Consider the following 18,129-nt stretch of genomic DNA (forward strand, 5'->3'; position numbering starts at 1 on the left):
GAAAAGGATGTAAAGACTGTAAAGTGACCATCCGAAACTTTGGTTTTGTGACCGATTTGTTCAATCTGCTGAGATCCAAAATTGGTCTACAGTCCCCTGTTTTCTTTGGAACTTAAAAGAACCCCGAGTAAGTTCCAGATCCTCTCTGAACTGCTGGGACGGTTAGATGACTTTTTCTAGCAAACTTCTAATTTCTATGGTTGCCTGTTTCCTGTGATTGGGTGGAACGTCTGGGATTTTTTTCACAGGGGTCAGAGGTGCAGCAAAGAGAATGGTGTATCCCTCTGGATATTACGCTTTGTACCAAACAATCTTATGTTATTTTTAGCCAGGTGTCTGGGTACAAAGATAAACATCCCCCAACTGCCTCCAGAGGCGGACACATAGGTCTCTCTGCAGGAGTGCTGTTAGGGCTTTCCAAAGAACTGATCCCTGTCACCCTGATTTTGCGAGCCCCCTCTGCTGCGTGGACGGCGTCGGAAATCCATTACTGCCCCCTCCTCTGCGTCAAGAGGAGGTTTCATCACGTGTCAAAGAAAGCTCCTTGGGCTTTGTGGAACCACATTTTCCCCCTTTTCTGACCTTTAGGATAAGGTCTGGTAGGAGTGGAAAAAATGGACTCCTACAGCAGACAGACTCTTTCCATCTTGCTCACACCTGGTAAGCGTTTCCTTCACTTTCAGTCCAAAAAGTGATGAACCATCAAAGGGGGTGTTCCCAAAGAATGAATTGTAGGACTCCGCAAAGGAACATAAGCGCATCCAGGAGTGTCTCCTAAGAGCAATTCCTGTACCCGCTTGCCCTACTCATTCCATCAGCTGCATATGAAATCATATGCATGGAAAATTTTATAAGGAAATTTAGGGTAGCAAGCTGGGAGGTTACCTTCTCTGAGACCCCCGTAGCTACCGCACCCTGCAGAGCACCTCCCAGCTCCTTAAGGAGATCTCTATGTAGTCTGATAAAATGTGTGAGGTAGTTCAGGGATCGAAGAGTAAAGGCTGCTGAACTAAACAAGCGCTTTCTGTATCTGTCTATGACCCTAGAATCCCTATTAGGAGGAGGAACAGAAGTGGAGGTCTCCGATAACTCCTTTTTGGTGACCGTCACCACCACCATAGCATCAACGGGTACTACTTTGGTAAGGAAAGCCTTGTCCAGGGGTGACGTTATAAATTAGGTCTCCAAGGGACTGGTTCTATGGTATCCGGGGACTCCCATGTGTTTCGAGAGAGAAGGTCCATCAACTCATCAAAAGGCGTAGTCACCCAAGAGGCGGAGGGTTGAGACCCAAAAGTCTTCAGGAGTACTGATTCATCATCAGTAGGGTTAAGGGGGTTCCAGCCACCCCTCTGTTTTAGTATTTCTAAGATATCACTAAGAGATATCTTCAGAGGGGGACCATGGGGACCCTTCTGTCTCATCTAAGTCAGTATCTGACAAGATGGAGTCCTGTGGGGAATCAAGATGCTTCCTCTTACAAATTCTCTTCTTGGGAACCTCCTCAGTGGGAGCTTCTGGGAGGTCCTAGAAGAGCAGGGTTCACCCAATGGAGGGACCTAAGACTCCAGTTCTCTACACTTTGGAGGGATCAGTGAAGCAGAGGTAGACACAGGAACTTTAGGGGAGGAGATTGCTGGCACTGATGATGTGGGTGCCAGAGGGAACAACACTCTCCTCATAGCATTGAAAGCCCCATGGCTCCGATCCGAAGAGACACCTGGATCTGTAGAAATAGGCAGTCTCCATGGCACTGAAGCTGTGGGCTCCGAGCACGAGGTAGGTGCCGAACTCACCCGAGCCGAGGCCCCAAGAGGCAGAGTCTGCACCGAAAGATTGGTACAACTATCCTCTTAAGACCCAACCAGCGAATGTTGGCTCCTAGACCCTAAGGAAGGTAACAAAGAGGTCAGAGTAGTCGGAATCGAAAGCCCCAGAGGTGTTGGCTCCAGCGATCCCATAATCATCGGTTCCAAATACTCTGGCTCCAAAACTTTGGATCGAATAGGAGGAAGAACTGAAGAAATGAGTTAAGTCTTAGTTCTGAAGTGCTAAGGGTTGAACCCGAAAGAATTTTTGCTAGTGTCTGTGACTGTAAAAGCCTCTGCACCACTCAATCCACATCCTTATCTGATGGTCTTGAGGACCAGAAAGCAACAGATGAGGTCTCTGACTGCAAAATTGGAGATTTTAAAGTAGGAGATACCGGCTCCAATGCTGGGAACCAGCTCCTGCTGAAAACAACTACCTCCAGCTCCATAGGGTTTGGAGTCGAGGTGGCAGTCTTGCTATATTTAGAAATCGATGAGCCCTTTTTCGGCTCCGACTCTGAAGACGAACTGGAAGATACAGTTTTTGAAGACTCAGCGGGTTTGTCCTTTTCCAAGGCTTCTTGAAAGGAAGATTTTAATTGACATTTTGCCATTAGTTTACTCTAGCATTCATGAAGAATGCGTGAACTAAAAGAGTGATAGATGGCACAATTTTCTTGAAGGTGAAGTTCACCTAAACAATAAACACAGTTTGTGACCCATCTGTGACCATCTTTTGTCCACATTTTGGACATTCTTTGAAACCAGATTAACCCTTTTCAGATATGGTAAAGCACTCTTATCAGAAGTAATAGCCCCCCCCAAAAAATATATTTTTTTAGGGCTCTAACAATAAAATATAAGTGTATACCACAGTACACAGTCTATAGTAACGGCAAGCAAATATAAGAAAAAATAGCCCCAATAAAACAGGGTCTAACGCTAGACTACGAGAACTACGATAGTAACTATAGGAAAACACACAATGCTATTCAAAGTACAATAATTATACAACCATAACAAAACCACAAGGCTGATTAAATATACAAGTTCAACTAGCAGTATAAAGCTAACTACTACTGCCCTAAAAAAATACGGGCTTACTAGTTAAAACAGAAAGGATAGGGAGCAAAGTTTTTTTTTTTAATGAAGTAATCTCAAGGATGTATAAAGCCACGGGTGATGCAGTGGTTAGCATTGTCGCCTCACCGCAAGATGTTAACGCGTTCGATTCTTGGCTGGAGCGCCTTGTGTGTGGAGCCTGCATGTCCTCCCCACGGCTGAGTGGCGTTTAAAAGACATGCAGGTAGGTGCGTGCGTGAATGGGTGTGGCTTCTTTAAAGGTTGGGCGCCAGGCTGGCAACTCAGCACTGTAAAAATCCACTGCCAATCATTAGCGGACTGGAGTTCCTCTGTGGCAACCCCTAACTGGGAAAAGCCGAAAGACCATTATTATAATTTCAAGGATGTATAAGCAGGCCTAGAAATAAACGGCCTCAAAGGTAGAAAAAAATTGCACTCTAGACTAAACATGACTATTAAGAATGACAAAGTATCTCAAGTACCCAAGTCTTATGTAATAACTAACACTAAAAGTTTTTAATAGAGAAAAAATTCAAAAAGGTTTTCACAATACTTGCCAGAACTGTTCGACGAACACCCGATCTGTTGCAGTGGCAAAGTAGATCTGAGGGAAGCACTACTGCATCATGGGATAGGGAGTAGGCCATGAGCTGTTTGAAGACCTCGAGTTTTAGCATCTAGCAGAGTCGGAGCAGAGGATCGGCTCTGAATCCATCAGTGAGAATGAAGGCGAGATAGAACAACTTCACATTATACCCTTTTCCCCACTACAGAGCAATCTCAGATTTTGTGTGTATATATGTATTGTGTTCCAGTAATTCTAAATCAGCGGAAGTCCTTGTTGCTGTGCTTTTCCCAAGACCAGTCACAGACTATTGTACATCATTCTGCCTGTATATGGTTTCCAACTTAAGGACAAGGGAATAAATTCAACAGTTTACTAGGATGCTTGATTATTAGATACGTTACGTATCCCAACGTTTAAATAGCCTAAATGTCTTCTACGGCAGTTACAAATTACTGAGAGAACTACTTCTTAATGCTTTTAGTTATAGTAAATGAGGTGCCCAGAGCTAATTTCAATGCATCAATTTCTCAACATGACAAACACTTGCAAGAACTCCTATCTATTAAATGCTAATTTCCCTAACTTCACATTAAAGCCTTAGACATCTTATATTAGGACTGTTAAAGCAATGGAATCAGTTGCCATTTTCAATCAAATAATCTAGGCCATTCGACCACTGCAAATGCAGATTATATTAATTTTAAGACAAGAAAACTCTACCTGTACAGTAGTGGGTTACAACCTCTTTAAGGTCCACTACTGATCCATAAGTCTGCTTAAGACCTATGATCCTTCAGTGACTTTCAGTGCTTGCAGTGGAAGCAGGTGAAAGTGTTCTTTTAGCAGGATTAGGAGATTTTTATTTTCTTTTAGACTTCTCTCCCTTAGGAGACTATTTCTCTACCTCATTTATTAAAGTCTCTGCCATTATGGTCTAGTGTTTCTCCAACCAAGATTCCCCTTTAGTGCTCTTAGCCTAACTGCTATTTTATTATAATTGTGGACGATGCCCATTGGGACTAGTCTGAAAATAAAACAGGTCTTCAAAATATTGGGACATTCTGCTCATAAAAGTCATACTTCTATTCTGACTTTGCTAGGATGGAATCAGCACACCGAAAACAATAACAAAAATAATTTTGTCTTTGTTCTGTTAAAAACAGATTCTGCAATATTTCACAACATTTACTGTATTAACAAAATATGTTGGTACTTAAATCCAACAGAACAAATGAAGTGACCAAACAAAAAGTTTGCAACTTTCAATGTATACCAACTAATGATTTCCAAATGGCAATAAGAACTGAACACAGTATGGGCCAAACTTGTTTTCAGACAGGCACTTGAGAGAGGGCAGTAGCTTCATGCAAATGAAATAAGAATTTCCTAGACAGACTAGCAAATAGTAGAGTTACAGTCGATCTCGATTTTTTACAACTTTGTAGAAACCTTGTTGAAATAAAAACATGGGAATTTTAACTGTCAGCAGGTTGCTTAACCCAGGTGTACAGAACTTCAACCTTGGCCATAATATCAATGTCTAAAAAACACAAATCCAAACTGGCAAAACCGAAACAAGAAAAGAAAACGAACAGACAATGGAATATCCAAGTGTTTATTGTACGCAAGCGCTTTCACTGAACAAAATACTTCAGCTTCTTCAGACAAGTAAAAACTATTCACTTCCCAGTTTAAAAAATTAACACAAACCTGCTGAGCCAATGGGCTGGGCCAGCCCAAGTACATGATGTCACGCAGCATTAAACATTTAAAGCAACATTGACTAATTAAACCATGTTGCCCAAATGATAGTCTTAAGCATCTAAAAAAGGTTAATAAAAAAGTTTACCATTTCCAACCCAAGACAAAAAATAAATACAAACACAATTGGGATGGTAAATGATGCTTAAAAATAGACCATTATTATATAAAAAATAATGACAATAAAGTGTGTACTGTGTAAATGTGTAGCATTGAAATATACTATGTTATGTTATTAAATTAAGTTACATTATGTTAATGTAATATCAGTGTCACAATGATACTTTTACCATGTGCAAAGCACAGAGAATATGCTAGGCAAATGAGAGGATTTACTTGAAAAATTATGATCATACTGTTGTAAGCTGAAAGTTAACCAAGGAAATTATTCAAAGAAGAGTTTTACTTCTTTTTGAAAAATAATGTTGAAAGTAACATGCTGAATGCAAAGGCAAAGCATGCAAGCAAGCAGTGTTTTGCATACTTGGACACTCTGCCTGGAAAACCGTGAACAGTTCAATAAACAAATGCTTTGTTAATGGTCATATGTGTATCAGCCATTAAAACTGGCTGAAAGAAGAAGTAATGCAGTGAACAATTAAAGAATGAGAAACTGCCCTTATACTACAACTTTAAAAAGCCTGTAAACTCAGAAGGTTTTACATGAAAAGCATGGTGCCTCACTGTTAAAGATATTGTTACCTGGTGAAGCAGGGTTGTAAGCTCTGGTTGGGAATGAAAGCTGGCCACCTGGGATATAGGTGATTCTTTCCATAGGTGGTGTAATAGCTCCTCCTTGATGAGGTACAATAATTGCAGGGGGCATCTGAGCCAGATCAATTATACCTGTGGTAATAAAGAGAAAAGTTACACTGGATAACTACAGCCAGCTCTGCACAATACACTTGATATTCACAAAAAATGCATTTCTCTCCTGTTTGGAAGCTGTACTACAGCACAGTTATTTCAGACATTCAATAAAACTAAAGACCATTCAACTGAGCCGTGACGATAGGAGGTACTGCCAGCCATGCCAGGGTGAAGTAGAGCAGTGGATGTATGACTTGTGCCAGCACAGCTAGTTGGAATTTTGTAAATAGCTAGTTGGAATTTTGTAAATAATTGTATATCATTAGTATATCAAACTGATCTGTACTGATTCTTGTGCTGAAAATATATTTGTGAGCTCTGCTTGTGTTAATTGTGTTAAAATGTATCAACAGTGCACCCTGCTAAAATGAAGAGAAATGTACATGTATTGTGGAATCTGAATTAAATGTATATGTTTTAATAAAGGACACTGGCACAGAAATGGTTAACCATCTGGCTTATTTTAAGAAAAATAAGAGAAATGTAAATGAGCTGTTAAATCGGTGAACAACACCCCACAGTGCTGAGTAGGCCCGGAGATGGTAGGTCTGGGCGCAGCTATTATCTGTTAGCTTTTGTAAAGACGGGGGTAAGTGTTGTAAATGTTTCTGACTCCTAGGCATTGTCATAAAAACTCTAAATGTGTATTGTAGCAGTCTGCTAAAGTCCTGTCTCAAAAGGAGATAGTGTGGGAATCTAGTCAGATGACCAGATGAGGTCATTCTGCAAGTCATCTTGGATATTATATTTTACAAGGAGTAATAGAGGATAGAGTATACTGTTAGAAAGCCTGACCAGAAAGACTGCTCATGTATTTCATCTTGCCTTGCCCAAGTAAGTTATTAGGGAACAGCAAATTCAAATTCAGTCAGGAATATAGTGAAGCTTAATTTAGAGATTGTATTTCTTTACTTGTACAAGTCTGTCTTCAATGTTCTTTCCAATATTTCCTGTGATCTGAACTCTGGTTTACTGTGAATATAGTATTTTCATATTCTTTTATTATTTATTATTAAATATATTTAAAACTTTTATTGTGGCTGGTTCTTGTAGACAGTATCTAACCTCTGAGAGTACTTGTATTTATTTGGTGACACTGTGTGGGCCACTCCAGAAGGCCTAGCCATATTGGTGAACTACTACCATTGGTATTAGTATTAATATTGCACACTATAATTGGACACCCTTTGTTAAGGGCCTCAGAATATCTGATTGTGAAGTGTTTGATGGCAGTGATAACTACCTTATACCTTGGGCAGAAGAGGGCACAGCAGATCCACCTGTGCCAACCTTTCCTAAGTGTGTGTGTGTCAGCTACATGGGGCAGGGACATGAAGCACTGGGTTTACAGAGAGTGTGCTGGAGGACTTGCCTTGGACACTCGGCTGAGGACCTAAACACTGCAGCTGTACTAGTGGAGAGTCTTATTGGAGATATGGAGGGAGACAGATATAGACGCATCCAGACCCCGGGCTAAGTGTATTCCCTGTGTGCTCTTCAGGGAAGCTGCACTTGATGCAGAGAGGTCTGCATCTGGAAACACTGAATATCCATTACTGTTCCAAGTGCATGTCCCTCCCCAGTGTCAGTGGTGAGGATTCAGGCTCCTTGATTACTGGCCGGGCGTGGGATCGACATATGGGTGCTCATCACATATTGTATCACAACAGCCATCACTGTTCTCTACGAAGAGGTTAAATTACCTATTAGAAGTAAACCATTTAATGAGGATAACTGACTGGATGCTGAGGACTATGTACAAGAGGCAGACCCTGAAAGCAGACATCTTGGTCTAGCTATTCTCAATTTTTCTGAGAATATAAATCCAAGTAGTTCAGTCTATTAGCAAATACAGAACCCTGTGTGTTCCATCATTACACCACTAGATGCTGCCATGTGTACATAGTAATGGTTTACTTGCTGACGCAATACATACACTGTACCAAGCTCAAACAACATTAAATCTGCTCTGCTGCTTCTTCTTTACAAGAAACGTCTTGTGTGCTGAGCTATCTCTGACTGCATTTGTTGCCTGCTATGGAACCTGCATTATTTATTAAAGCTTTTAAATCATTTAAGGTGCAGGCCTCCTTTTCCAAAATACTGTGAGGTAAGGATTATGATGAATTAAAGGTTCCTAGTATCTCTAGAACTTCAGCATTTGTAAGTAACAGAGGAAGAAAATGCTGGAAATATATCCATCTGATGTGAAAAACTAACCACAGGAGGGATACTGTAAAAATACAATTAATGTGTAAGATACTTACAATAACAGTAGATCTTTGAGGTCACTGCTATATCAATCAGGTTTACTCACTACAAGAGTTCTTACTTCCAAGGCATACTTTTCCATAAGTTGCATTCAGAGCCATATGAAAGTTTATGAAGGTTTTGAGCCCTTGTCATTTGTGTAGCACTCTTATATAGCCCGCATTGCTAGAAGCTATATTATGCACTTACAGCCTTTATAAGTACAGTATGATTACAGTAAAATATTCTTTTGACTAAGAAACATTATTGTTACAAAGCCAAAGGTAACCATCTACTAACTTATAAAAACAATTAACATAAAACTATATTTAACTTTGTTAATGGTGCAGGGAGGTGAGCCGTATGTTACAGTGACCTCTCTTTAAAGACAGATTAGTTGTGTAAAGTCTTACCATAATATTAGATGTCCTTCACTTCTCTGTTGCAGTATTCTTTACATGAGAGAGATTGCCTGCCATGCGACCCAACGTTGGCCAGTATACAAGTCTTTAGTCCCTAGGGTGCATGACACATTGCACATAGGCTATCGGACATAGGCCATAAAAGTGACACATACACATGCACCATCCTCAGAACTGAGTGCCCCAGGGAACACTTGAGAACAGGTATGTAGGCTAGGTATAGCCAAGAAAAAGAAGTTATGTACCTACCATAACGTTCCATGTTAGTTGTCTTCTTCTCGCCTTCTTTCTTGCTGGTCGGGTTCGGAGCCGATCCTCAGCTCAGACTTGGCCATCTTCAAAAGCTCGAGAGCTACTTAATGGCTCGAGGCCCCCCTATATCCCATGATGCCTGGCGCTAGATACCCAGATCTCGTTTGGTAAGTCTAACTGCAGACATAATAAGGAAATTCTATCCTAGAATGCATAAATCCTACTGGAGAGACTACTAATCAGAAAGGAATAGCCAGAGAAGACTCAGCCAGTGAAAAATCAAGAAGAACTCTTCTCGGTCCACTAGGATAGGGGGATGGAGGGTGGGACGCAAGAAAGAAGGCGAGAAGAAGACAACTAACATGGAACGTTATGGTAGGTACATAACTTCCTTTATGTTAAGTTGTCTATCTCGCCTTCATTCTTGCTGGTTGGGACAGCATCCCTAGCACCTAAAAACCTGGGTGGCTCATCGGAAAAGACTCTTCAGAACAGTGGAACCAAAATCAGCTCTGCTCCTGGAAACCAAATCCAACTTGTAATGCGAAATGAAAGTATGTGGGTTGGCCCATGTAGATGCAGCACAAATAGATTCCATGGGCAACCTAGCCTGGAAGGCCACTGAAGTAGCTAAAGCTCTGGTGGAGTGACCTTTTATTTTAACTGGCAATTCTTTATTCCTCAGTTGATATATGAATGTGATGATAGAAGTCAACCAAGGTTACTTTGGAGACCGGAAGGCCTTGTTTACCTACTGCATAAGACAGGAAAAGTTGATCTGATTTTCTAATGTCCTTGGTTCTGTGCAAATAAAAGCGTAGCTGCCTGTGAACATCTAACTGATGCAACTTATATTCCGCCCTGTTGGAGTGGTTAGGGGAAAACGCAGGAAGGTCTATAGACTGATTCAAATTACTCTCTGAAGAGACCTTAGGAAGGAAGGATGGATTAGTCTTAAGAGCAACCCTGTCATTGTGGAACACGAGGTATGGGGGACGGACAGACAGAAAGAGCCTGTAGTTCCGAAACTCTTCTGGCTGAAGTAATAGCTACCAGGAAGAGGGTTTTCCAAGATAAGAACTTCAGCGAACAAGAATCTGCAGGTTCGAAAGGGGGAAAATTAGCGAAGTTAAAATCAAATTTAAATCCCACGGTGGTGGAGGATCTCTCAGTGGGGGCCTGAGCAGAGTGGTACCTTTGGGAAAGGCTTTACACAGCTTATGGGACATGACATTGTTTTCCGACAGGCCAATGTGAAAATTTGAAATTGCCGCTAACTGGACTCTAATTGTAGCTGAAGCAGAACCAGCATGGAAGAGTTCTGCTAGAAATTCCAAAATGGAGTGCACTGGGGCTGAAAAGGGGTCTATGCTTTTTGCCTCTGCCCAAGAAGAAAAGCGTTTCCACTTACTAGCATGTACGTTTTTCTGGTCGTAGGCTTGTTTGATGACAAAAGGATTTCTTGCAGAGATGGGGAAATATCTGGGAGCCTGGCTAGGGTTGGAAGTGGAGCAACCACGCTGTGAGCTGGAGTTTGTGCAGGCATTGGTGCAGCCCACCCGATTGAAGAATCGGAGGTCTGGAACTAGGTCCAGAGTCCAAGGCTGTTCGAGAAGATAGCAGTGCAGGAACGGAAACCATATTTGTCGAGGCCAGTAAGGAGCAATGAGGATCATTTTGCAACCCGAAACGGCAGCCTTCTGAGTCAATTTTGGTATGAGGGGGAAAGGAGGAAATGCATAAAGAAGTCCCTGGGGCCAATCGTGGACTAGAGCGTCTCTGGGGGGATGCCCGGGGAGTGGAAGGAGAGAGAAGAAATTGCTGCACTTGCTGTTGAAGGGAGTTGCAAAAAGGTCGTAGCAAGGGTGGCCCTATCTGTGGAAGATTTGGTCTGCAACCACCTGGTTCAGACACCACTCATGAGGCATGAGAATTGCTCTGCTCAGTCTGTCTGCTATGACGTTGGACCTCCCAGGGATGTGCATTGCAATCAGAAACCGTTGGGAAGAGATCGCCCACTGCCAGAGTCTGAGTGCTTCTCGACATAGGGGGTAGGACCTGGTTCCACCCTGCTTGTTGATGTACCACACTACGGACATATTGTCCATTTGAACTGCAATAGTCCCGGGTAGGAAGAGAGTCCTGAAGAGCCTGCAAAGCTAAGAGCATGGCCCTCATCTCCAAGACATTTATGTGCAGATGATACTTGTGAGGTTGCCAGGTGCCTTGGACTGTTCTTCCCTGATAATGCCCCCCCCCCCACCCGATCAGGGAGGCGTCCGTGGCCACTGTAGCCACTGGAGGGGGAAGAACAAATGGTCTGCCGTGGAGCACTGATGTGGAGACCATCCACCACGCAAGGTGTTTCTTGCATGCCTGAGTGATCATAATCGTGCAAGACATGGGAAGTTGCAGGAAGGACCATTGGGTGAAAAGAAGTCACTGGAGAATCCTCATGCGAAAACGAGCTAGAGGAACAAGTACGATAGCTGCTGCCATGAGACCTAGCGTTTGAAGGACAAGCCTGGCTTAAATCCTTTTGCATGCTAATAAAACCTTGACATGCTGACGAATCACTGAAACCCTGTCTGGTGGGAGGCTCGCTAACATATCTTTGGTATTTAAATTTGCACCTATAAAGGTGATAGACTGACAGGGCGACAATGCAGACTTTTCGAAATTTATTGCGATACCTAGCCTGAAGCAAGTGTCGATGGTGCAGTCTCTGGCTCGTAGAAGGTGATGTCTGGTGGTAGCAGTGAGAAGCCAGTCGTCGAGATATGGAAACACCTGGAATCCTTGCCATCACAGATGAGCGGTAACTACTGCCATACATTTGGTAAACACCCTGGGGACTGTGGTGAGACCAAAGGGCAGAGCTCTGAACTGATAATGGTTAGCTTCCCAGCCAGAAGCAAAGGAATCTTCAGAAGCGTTTGTCCATTTTTATGTGGTAGTACGCATCCTGAAGGTCTATGGAGCACATCCAATTGTCCTGACCCAGAAAGGGTAAAATGGACTGAAGAGTGACCATCCGGAATTTTGTTCTTTGTACAGACTTGTTTAGTCTGCTGAGATCCAAAATGGGTCTCCAGTCCCGTCTTTTTTGGTACCAAAAAGAATCTTGAGTAAATTCCGGATCCTTGTTGGTCTGCTGGGACTTGCTGGATGGCCCCTTTTTTTTTTTTTTTTTAGCAGTTTTGAGACTTCTTGCACTGCTTGGTCCCTTAGATTGGGTGGAACATCTGGAAGGGACTTGTATGACTTTAAGGGGGTGTGAACGAAGGGGATTCTGTAGCCTCCGGATATGACGGACTGTACCCATTTGTCTTGTGCTATGTCTCGCCAGGCTCCTGGGTACAGTGATAGTCTTCCCCCGACTGCCTCCAGAGGTGAGCAGCCAGGCAACCCTTCAGGGATGCTGGAAGGGCTTGTCAGAGAAGGATTCTCTGCTGCCCTGGTTTTGTGGACCCCCTTTGCCACGAGGGCGGCGTCTGTTATTGTTCCCTCCTCTGCCCCTGGAGGGAAACTCACCACATGCGTTCGGCAAGGCTCCTTGGGATTTCCGGAACCACATCTTCCCACTCTTCTGACCTTTAGGATATGGTCTGGAGGGAGTGGAAAAACGGACTGCTACAGCAGAGAGAGTCTTGCCTTCCTGCTCACACCTGGTAAGGGCATCTTTCACCTGTGATCCAAAGAGAGAGGAACCATCAAAGGGGCTGTTGGTGAAAGACGCTCTGAAAGGTTCCACAAAGTTACATAGCCGCATCCAAGCGTGCCTCCTTAGGGCCACGCCTGTGCCTGCGGCTCTACTTGCACCATCGGCTGCATACGAAATGAGCCGCATGGAGGAGTTTACCACAGAATTAAGAGTCGCCAGCTGGGAGGCTGCCTTAGCCTGGGCCCCCTCAGCTGATGGATCTTGGAGGGTATCTCCAAGCTCTTTCAGGAGATCCCTCTGAAGACGGATAAAGTGGCACAGGTAATTCAGGGACTGCATGGAAAAGGTCGCTGAAGAGAACATCCACTTCCCATATCTGTCCATCGTCCTGGACTGTTTATTAGGGAGATGGACAGATGAAGTTTCAGCCAACTCCTTCTTTGTGGCCGCTACTACCACCATGGCATAAACTGGGACACCCTTGGTCAAGAACTGTTTGTCCTGTGGGTTAGTAATGAATTTTGCAGGTCTTCTAGGGGTCGGTTCCACTGTGTCTGGAGCCGTCCACGCCTTTCGAGCCACCACAGACATCAGTGGGTCGAAAGGCGGAGATACCCAGGAGGTGGAAGGTCGGGATCCAAACACATCCAGGAATACTGACTCATCCTCGGAAGGGCTTAGGGTAGTCCAGTTTCCCCTCTGCCTAATCATCTCAAGGATGTCTGAGAAGGAGACATCTTCAGAGGGGGATCTTGGGGACCCTTCCGACTCCTCTAAGTTGGTATCCGATGTAATAGGTTCATAGGTTCATAGGTTCATACTAGGCTATCTGCCCTAGGGCATTTATAAGCCTAGCCAGAGTGTGTGTGGCTTTCACCACCCCTTAGGATGAGAATACTATACCCATTAGTTTGCTGTGCCTCTGTCCAGCAGTGATACAGAGATGATTCCCGGGGTAAACCTACGATCTCCCATCCACTCGTCAAGATTTCTCTTGAAGAGAGTCAGTGAGGGGCTCTGCCTCACATGGACTGGGATTCTGTTCCATAGTGTAGGGAGTCTCTGGGTGATGAATCTGTCCCTCCAGCACGTCCTATTTATATCCGTGTTGAGGTTTAAGTCTCTTGCTCTCGTGGCTCTGGTGGATTTGGATTTTTTGAGGTGGAGCATGTCCATTAATTCCGGGTAGGATATGGCCTTGTATGTCAGGCACAGATCACCTCTGAGCAGAGGGTATGCGACTGAATAGAGCTGGAGTTTCTTCAGTCGGGCATCGTATGACATATGTTTGAGCCCCTTTATCCTTTTGGTGAGGAACTTTTGGGGTCTTTCCAACTGCTGCAGGTGTTGGGTAAGGTACATTCCGAATGGGGCGTTGTACTCAATCATTGGTCTGATAAGTGAAGAGTACAGGGGTACAATGACCTCTCCTGATCTGGATGTGAATCCCTTCATGATCAGGTGGGCAATGTAGAAGGTCTTCCTAACCACTTTGGCAATGTGAGTGTCAAAAGAGAGGTTACTGTCAACTTGGGTCCCCAGGTCCCTGATAACTTCTTCCGTGTTTAATGGATTACCACCTATGTGGTAATTAGGGGTTACCTTGTTTTTCCCAAAGGGTATGACTATACATTTTTTGGCATTTAGCTTAAGGCCATGGCTCTGGCACCAGTTATCCATTTCTATGAGACCTCTCTGGAGGATGTCTGTGTCTGATGGAGTGTCAATTATGGTGCCCAGTTTGCAGTCATCTGCAAATTTTCTCAGCCACAATCCCCCTATGTTTGCCTGCACTTCAGACACCGCTCGTGACCGGCTTAGAGTCTGACATGGCACAGGCAACTCTAACCCTGTGTGTTCTGTCCTTGAGCCAGTTTGCAACCCATCTTGTGACATATGGGTTTACATCTAAGCTGGTGAGCTTTTCTATGATGCCCGAGTGAGGTATTGTGTCGAACGCTTTTGCTAGGTCAAGGCAGGCTGTGTGAACTGCCTTACCCTCATCAATGGCCTTAGTGACTGTTTCGAAAAATCGACCAAGTTCAAGAGGCAGGATCTGCCCTTGACAAAGCCAAATTGGGTAGGATCCAGTGTCTGTAGGTCCCCAATGTCTTTATTTATGAGTTCCATTATGATCCTCTCCATAGCTTTGCAGACAAGGCTCGTCAAACTTATGGGGTGGTAATTTCCAGGGTCCGTAGAAGCACCGCCTTTGTGGAGTGGGACCACAGTTGCCGTACGCCATTCTTTGGCACGTGATCCTGTAGTAAGGCTAAGATTAAACAGCAGCCTTATGTGTGGGTTTAGTTCCTCATTGAGGTCGTGTAGCACACAGCCGGGGACACCGTCCGGCCCCATTGATGCTGTGTTTTTTGCTTTAGAGAGAGCAGCTCTCACCTGGGCATCTGAGATGTTTGGGAGGCTAGACCTCTGGTGGGATAGATATTTCTCCTTTTGGGGGGGAGGGAGGGGAGAAATTTGCACTGAACCTGTCTGCCAGTATGCCGGCAATGTCTGTGGGTTCAGTGATTTTTTTATCATTTTGGACTAATTCTGAGCATATCTGGGAGTTTCCACCCAGGTTTCTAACATAGCTAAAGAAGGCTTTATGATTGTCTTTTGTGTCATTAGCGATTTTTCTCTCAAAGTTGGCCTTGGATGATTTTATGAGTGATCGTAGTTTTTTGCTAGTATTGATCAGAGATGCCTTCCCTTTTAGGGATTTTGCTCTGTCATGTAGTAGCTTTCTCCTCTTATTGTAGAGTTTGTTTATGGCTGGGGTCCACCAGACCGGGCGCCTGCCTTTGGTGGAAAGGGTCTTGATTTTATTAGGGATTGCTTGATCCATACATTCCTGGAGGTGCTCGAGAAGGCATTTGTAAGGGTTTCAGCAGTGTGGGTTGTGCTTTCCACTCGCTCGGAAGGCCTTGAAGGATACCACTCCAGTCTTAAGAAGTGTGAAGTTTGCTTTTGAGAAGTTCTTCACTGTGGTCTTTTTGCTGGGGGTGGGGCGGGATGTGGATCTCCAGTGAGATTAATTTATGGTCTGATCTCACCAATGAGGGATATACTTCCGGTGTGGAGCATTTTGTCCCCATGTTTGTGATGATCAGGTCTAGTATATTTTCTCCTCTTGTGGGAATGGTGACTAGTTGTTCCATAGCATTTGAGTTTATGAACTCAAGGAACCTTTGGGCTAGGGTGTTGGGGCTTGAGTAATGTTCCCAGTCTATGTTTGGGTAGTTGAAGTCACCCAATATGATGGTGTCTGGAGAGACATTCATACTCTCCAGTGTCTTCAGGAAGGCTGTGTGGGTTTCCTGAGTTTGAGAAGGTGGTCTGTAGCATGTTACAAACTGTAGGGCAGTTTTACCTATGGTTAATTGCACCTGGATGGTCTCCGATGCTTCGTGCGTTGCCACTAACCTGGAGGTGTGGGTATCCTTTATGAATATGGATACTCCCTCCTTTTGTGGTTCGGTCCGGATTTTGGGGCCGGAATGCATGATATGAGGTATAACCTGATAGTGCTGGGGTGCTCTCAGGAGCCTTGAACCAGGTTTCAGTCACAGCACAGACATCAATGTTCTCCATACTGAGGAGGGCTTCGAGGGCGTGCATCTTGAGGTTTAGACTTCTGGCATTGAGCAGTATTACCCTTAGTTTTTCTCCATTTTTGTTTTCTAGGGCGGTAGGTTTATCATTTGAGCCTTGCCTAAAAAGGCACTATGGGGGTGGCAAGAGCCTTTGCCAATATCCGAAGCCCAGGGTGACAGGTGCAAGCCGCCCTCAAGCAGCGTGGCTTGTCAAGCATGTCATCCCAGGCAGACAGACATTGGATCCCTTTAGAATGACACCAGTAATTAAGCCAATTATTAAAGCTGATCATTTTGTCTCTGTATTGTGGCATCATTCTTGGTGAGGGTAGGATACTGCTCAGGGTCAGGGTCATACCGCCTGGGCTACATAATCTGAGAGCTCCTCTATGTCTCTTTTCATGTAGTCCAGGGAGGTACGTCTCAGGTCGTTCACACCGGCATGGACAATGACTGAGTCATACTTGTACTTGCTGTGGAGTGACCTGAGTGCTTGTGTTATGTGGCGGATTCTAGTGCCTGACAGGCAGCTTACTGTGATCTTTTCCTTGTTCAGTCTGGTGAGTGGGACGTCAGTGTGTCTGACTATGGAGTCACCTATAACAAGTGTGTCTGGCATTGTGTTTGGCCTTAAGGGCTGTGACTGTTTAGCACACTGACTTTGAGAACTATGTGTTGCATGTCTTATGTCTTGAGGTGGCAGTTGCTTGGGTGTCTGCTTTGGAGGCCTCTGTAGTTTTGGTAGATATTTGATCAGAGCCTCCGTGTATGTTTTGTGTGCTTATGTGTTTGTTTTGCAGTTGTGATAGTTCTATGTGAAACTGGGTTTGTGGTGTGCGTGGTTTCCTTCTCCTCCTGTCTGGTCTTGCCAGTCCTGAGTTGAGAGAGCTCAGCCTCCAGTTTGGCTATATAGTTGCATCTCTCACATGTATTTGTGTTTTGTGGGAGAAGGAGTGGGTTGTCTGTGTACATGAGGCAATTGTAACATTGCCTCAAGATGCCCAGATTCACCAGCTGAACAGGAGAGGATGCTAGCAACTGACCCTTCGACATGCTAGAAAAAGTGAAAAGTTTGCTGTGTAACCGAGTCAGAAGGGACCTATAGGGAAATGGGTACTCAAGGGGATTCTAGGCTAATGTAGTACTTTGTTTAGTATACAAGTACTTTACCTATATAAAAATGCTTTAGGAGCAAGTGCTGAGCTTTTGAGATAGAGAATAGACTGTTTAGATTGCAAGTAGAGAAGTTCTAAGGGAAAAATTGAAGAGCAGACTTTACGGAGCCAGAAATACTTTAACCTTGTTTAACCGGCGCTGCCCGATGCTGCTCTATGGGCAACTCCGCGCTAAATCACGCAAAAGCACGCTAAAGCGGGCCTTATAGCAGGGGGCTGAAAAGAGCCAGGAATTGACCCAAAACGGCCAATAGACTACAAGTTTCTGGCTGGAACCACTGCTCTAGGGACAAATAGGCTGCTCAGTGCTCCCCACTCCCACTGGTGAACAAAGAAGCTTCCCTTTATCCAAATAAGGATATGGAATAGCACAGGAACCAAGCCAAAGCCCAGAGATCAGCAAACTCTGAAGACTGGACTATTCTAGTTCAGTAAGGCAGGAAAACAAGATTTTTTTTTTTTTTTTTTTTTTTTTTAATAGACTCAGGGGAGTCCACATGCTTCCTCCTGCATTATTTCTTGTGAGGTGGCTCCTCTGAAAGGATCAGGGGTGGCCTCGGAAAAGGAGGATACACCCAAGGGGGTGTCCTGGAGCGCTGGAACCCCACGCTTAGGGTCTGGAAGAGGGGCAGAGGCTGACGCAGGCCTACAGGGAGGAGCAGATGGGGTTGATCGTG

The 18,129-nt window shown here is 44.3% G+C and overlaps 1 protein-coding gene across 1 annotated transcript in view; it reads right to left on the reverse strand.

The window, feature by feature from the left end:
- The window catches only part of NCOR1 (nuclear receptor corepressor 1), a 4,682,182-nt gene that overhangs the window by 625,152 nt on the left and 4,038,901 nt on the right, over positions 1-18,129 (reverse strand). Inside the window, exon 34 of the mRNA XM_044054890.1 lies at positions 5,926-6,069. Within this exon, the coding sequence (XP_043910825.1) occupies positions 5,926-6,069 (144 nt within the window). The remainder of the gene's footprint in view (positions 1-5,925; positions 6,070-18,129) is intronic.

Source organism: Protopterus annectens, chromosome 13.part0, assembly GCF_019279795.1.
Source record: "Protopterus annectens isolate FY-2018-M chromosome 13.part0, PAN1.0, whole genome shotgun sequence".
In the NCBI taxonomy this organism is placed as follows: domain Eukaryota; kingdom Metazoa; phylum Chordata; order Ceratodontiformes; family Protopteridae; genus Protopterus; species Protopterus annectens.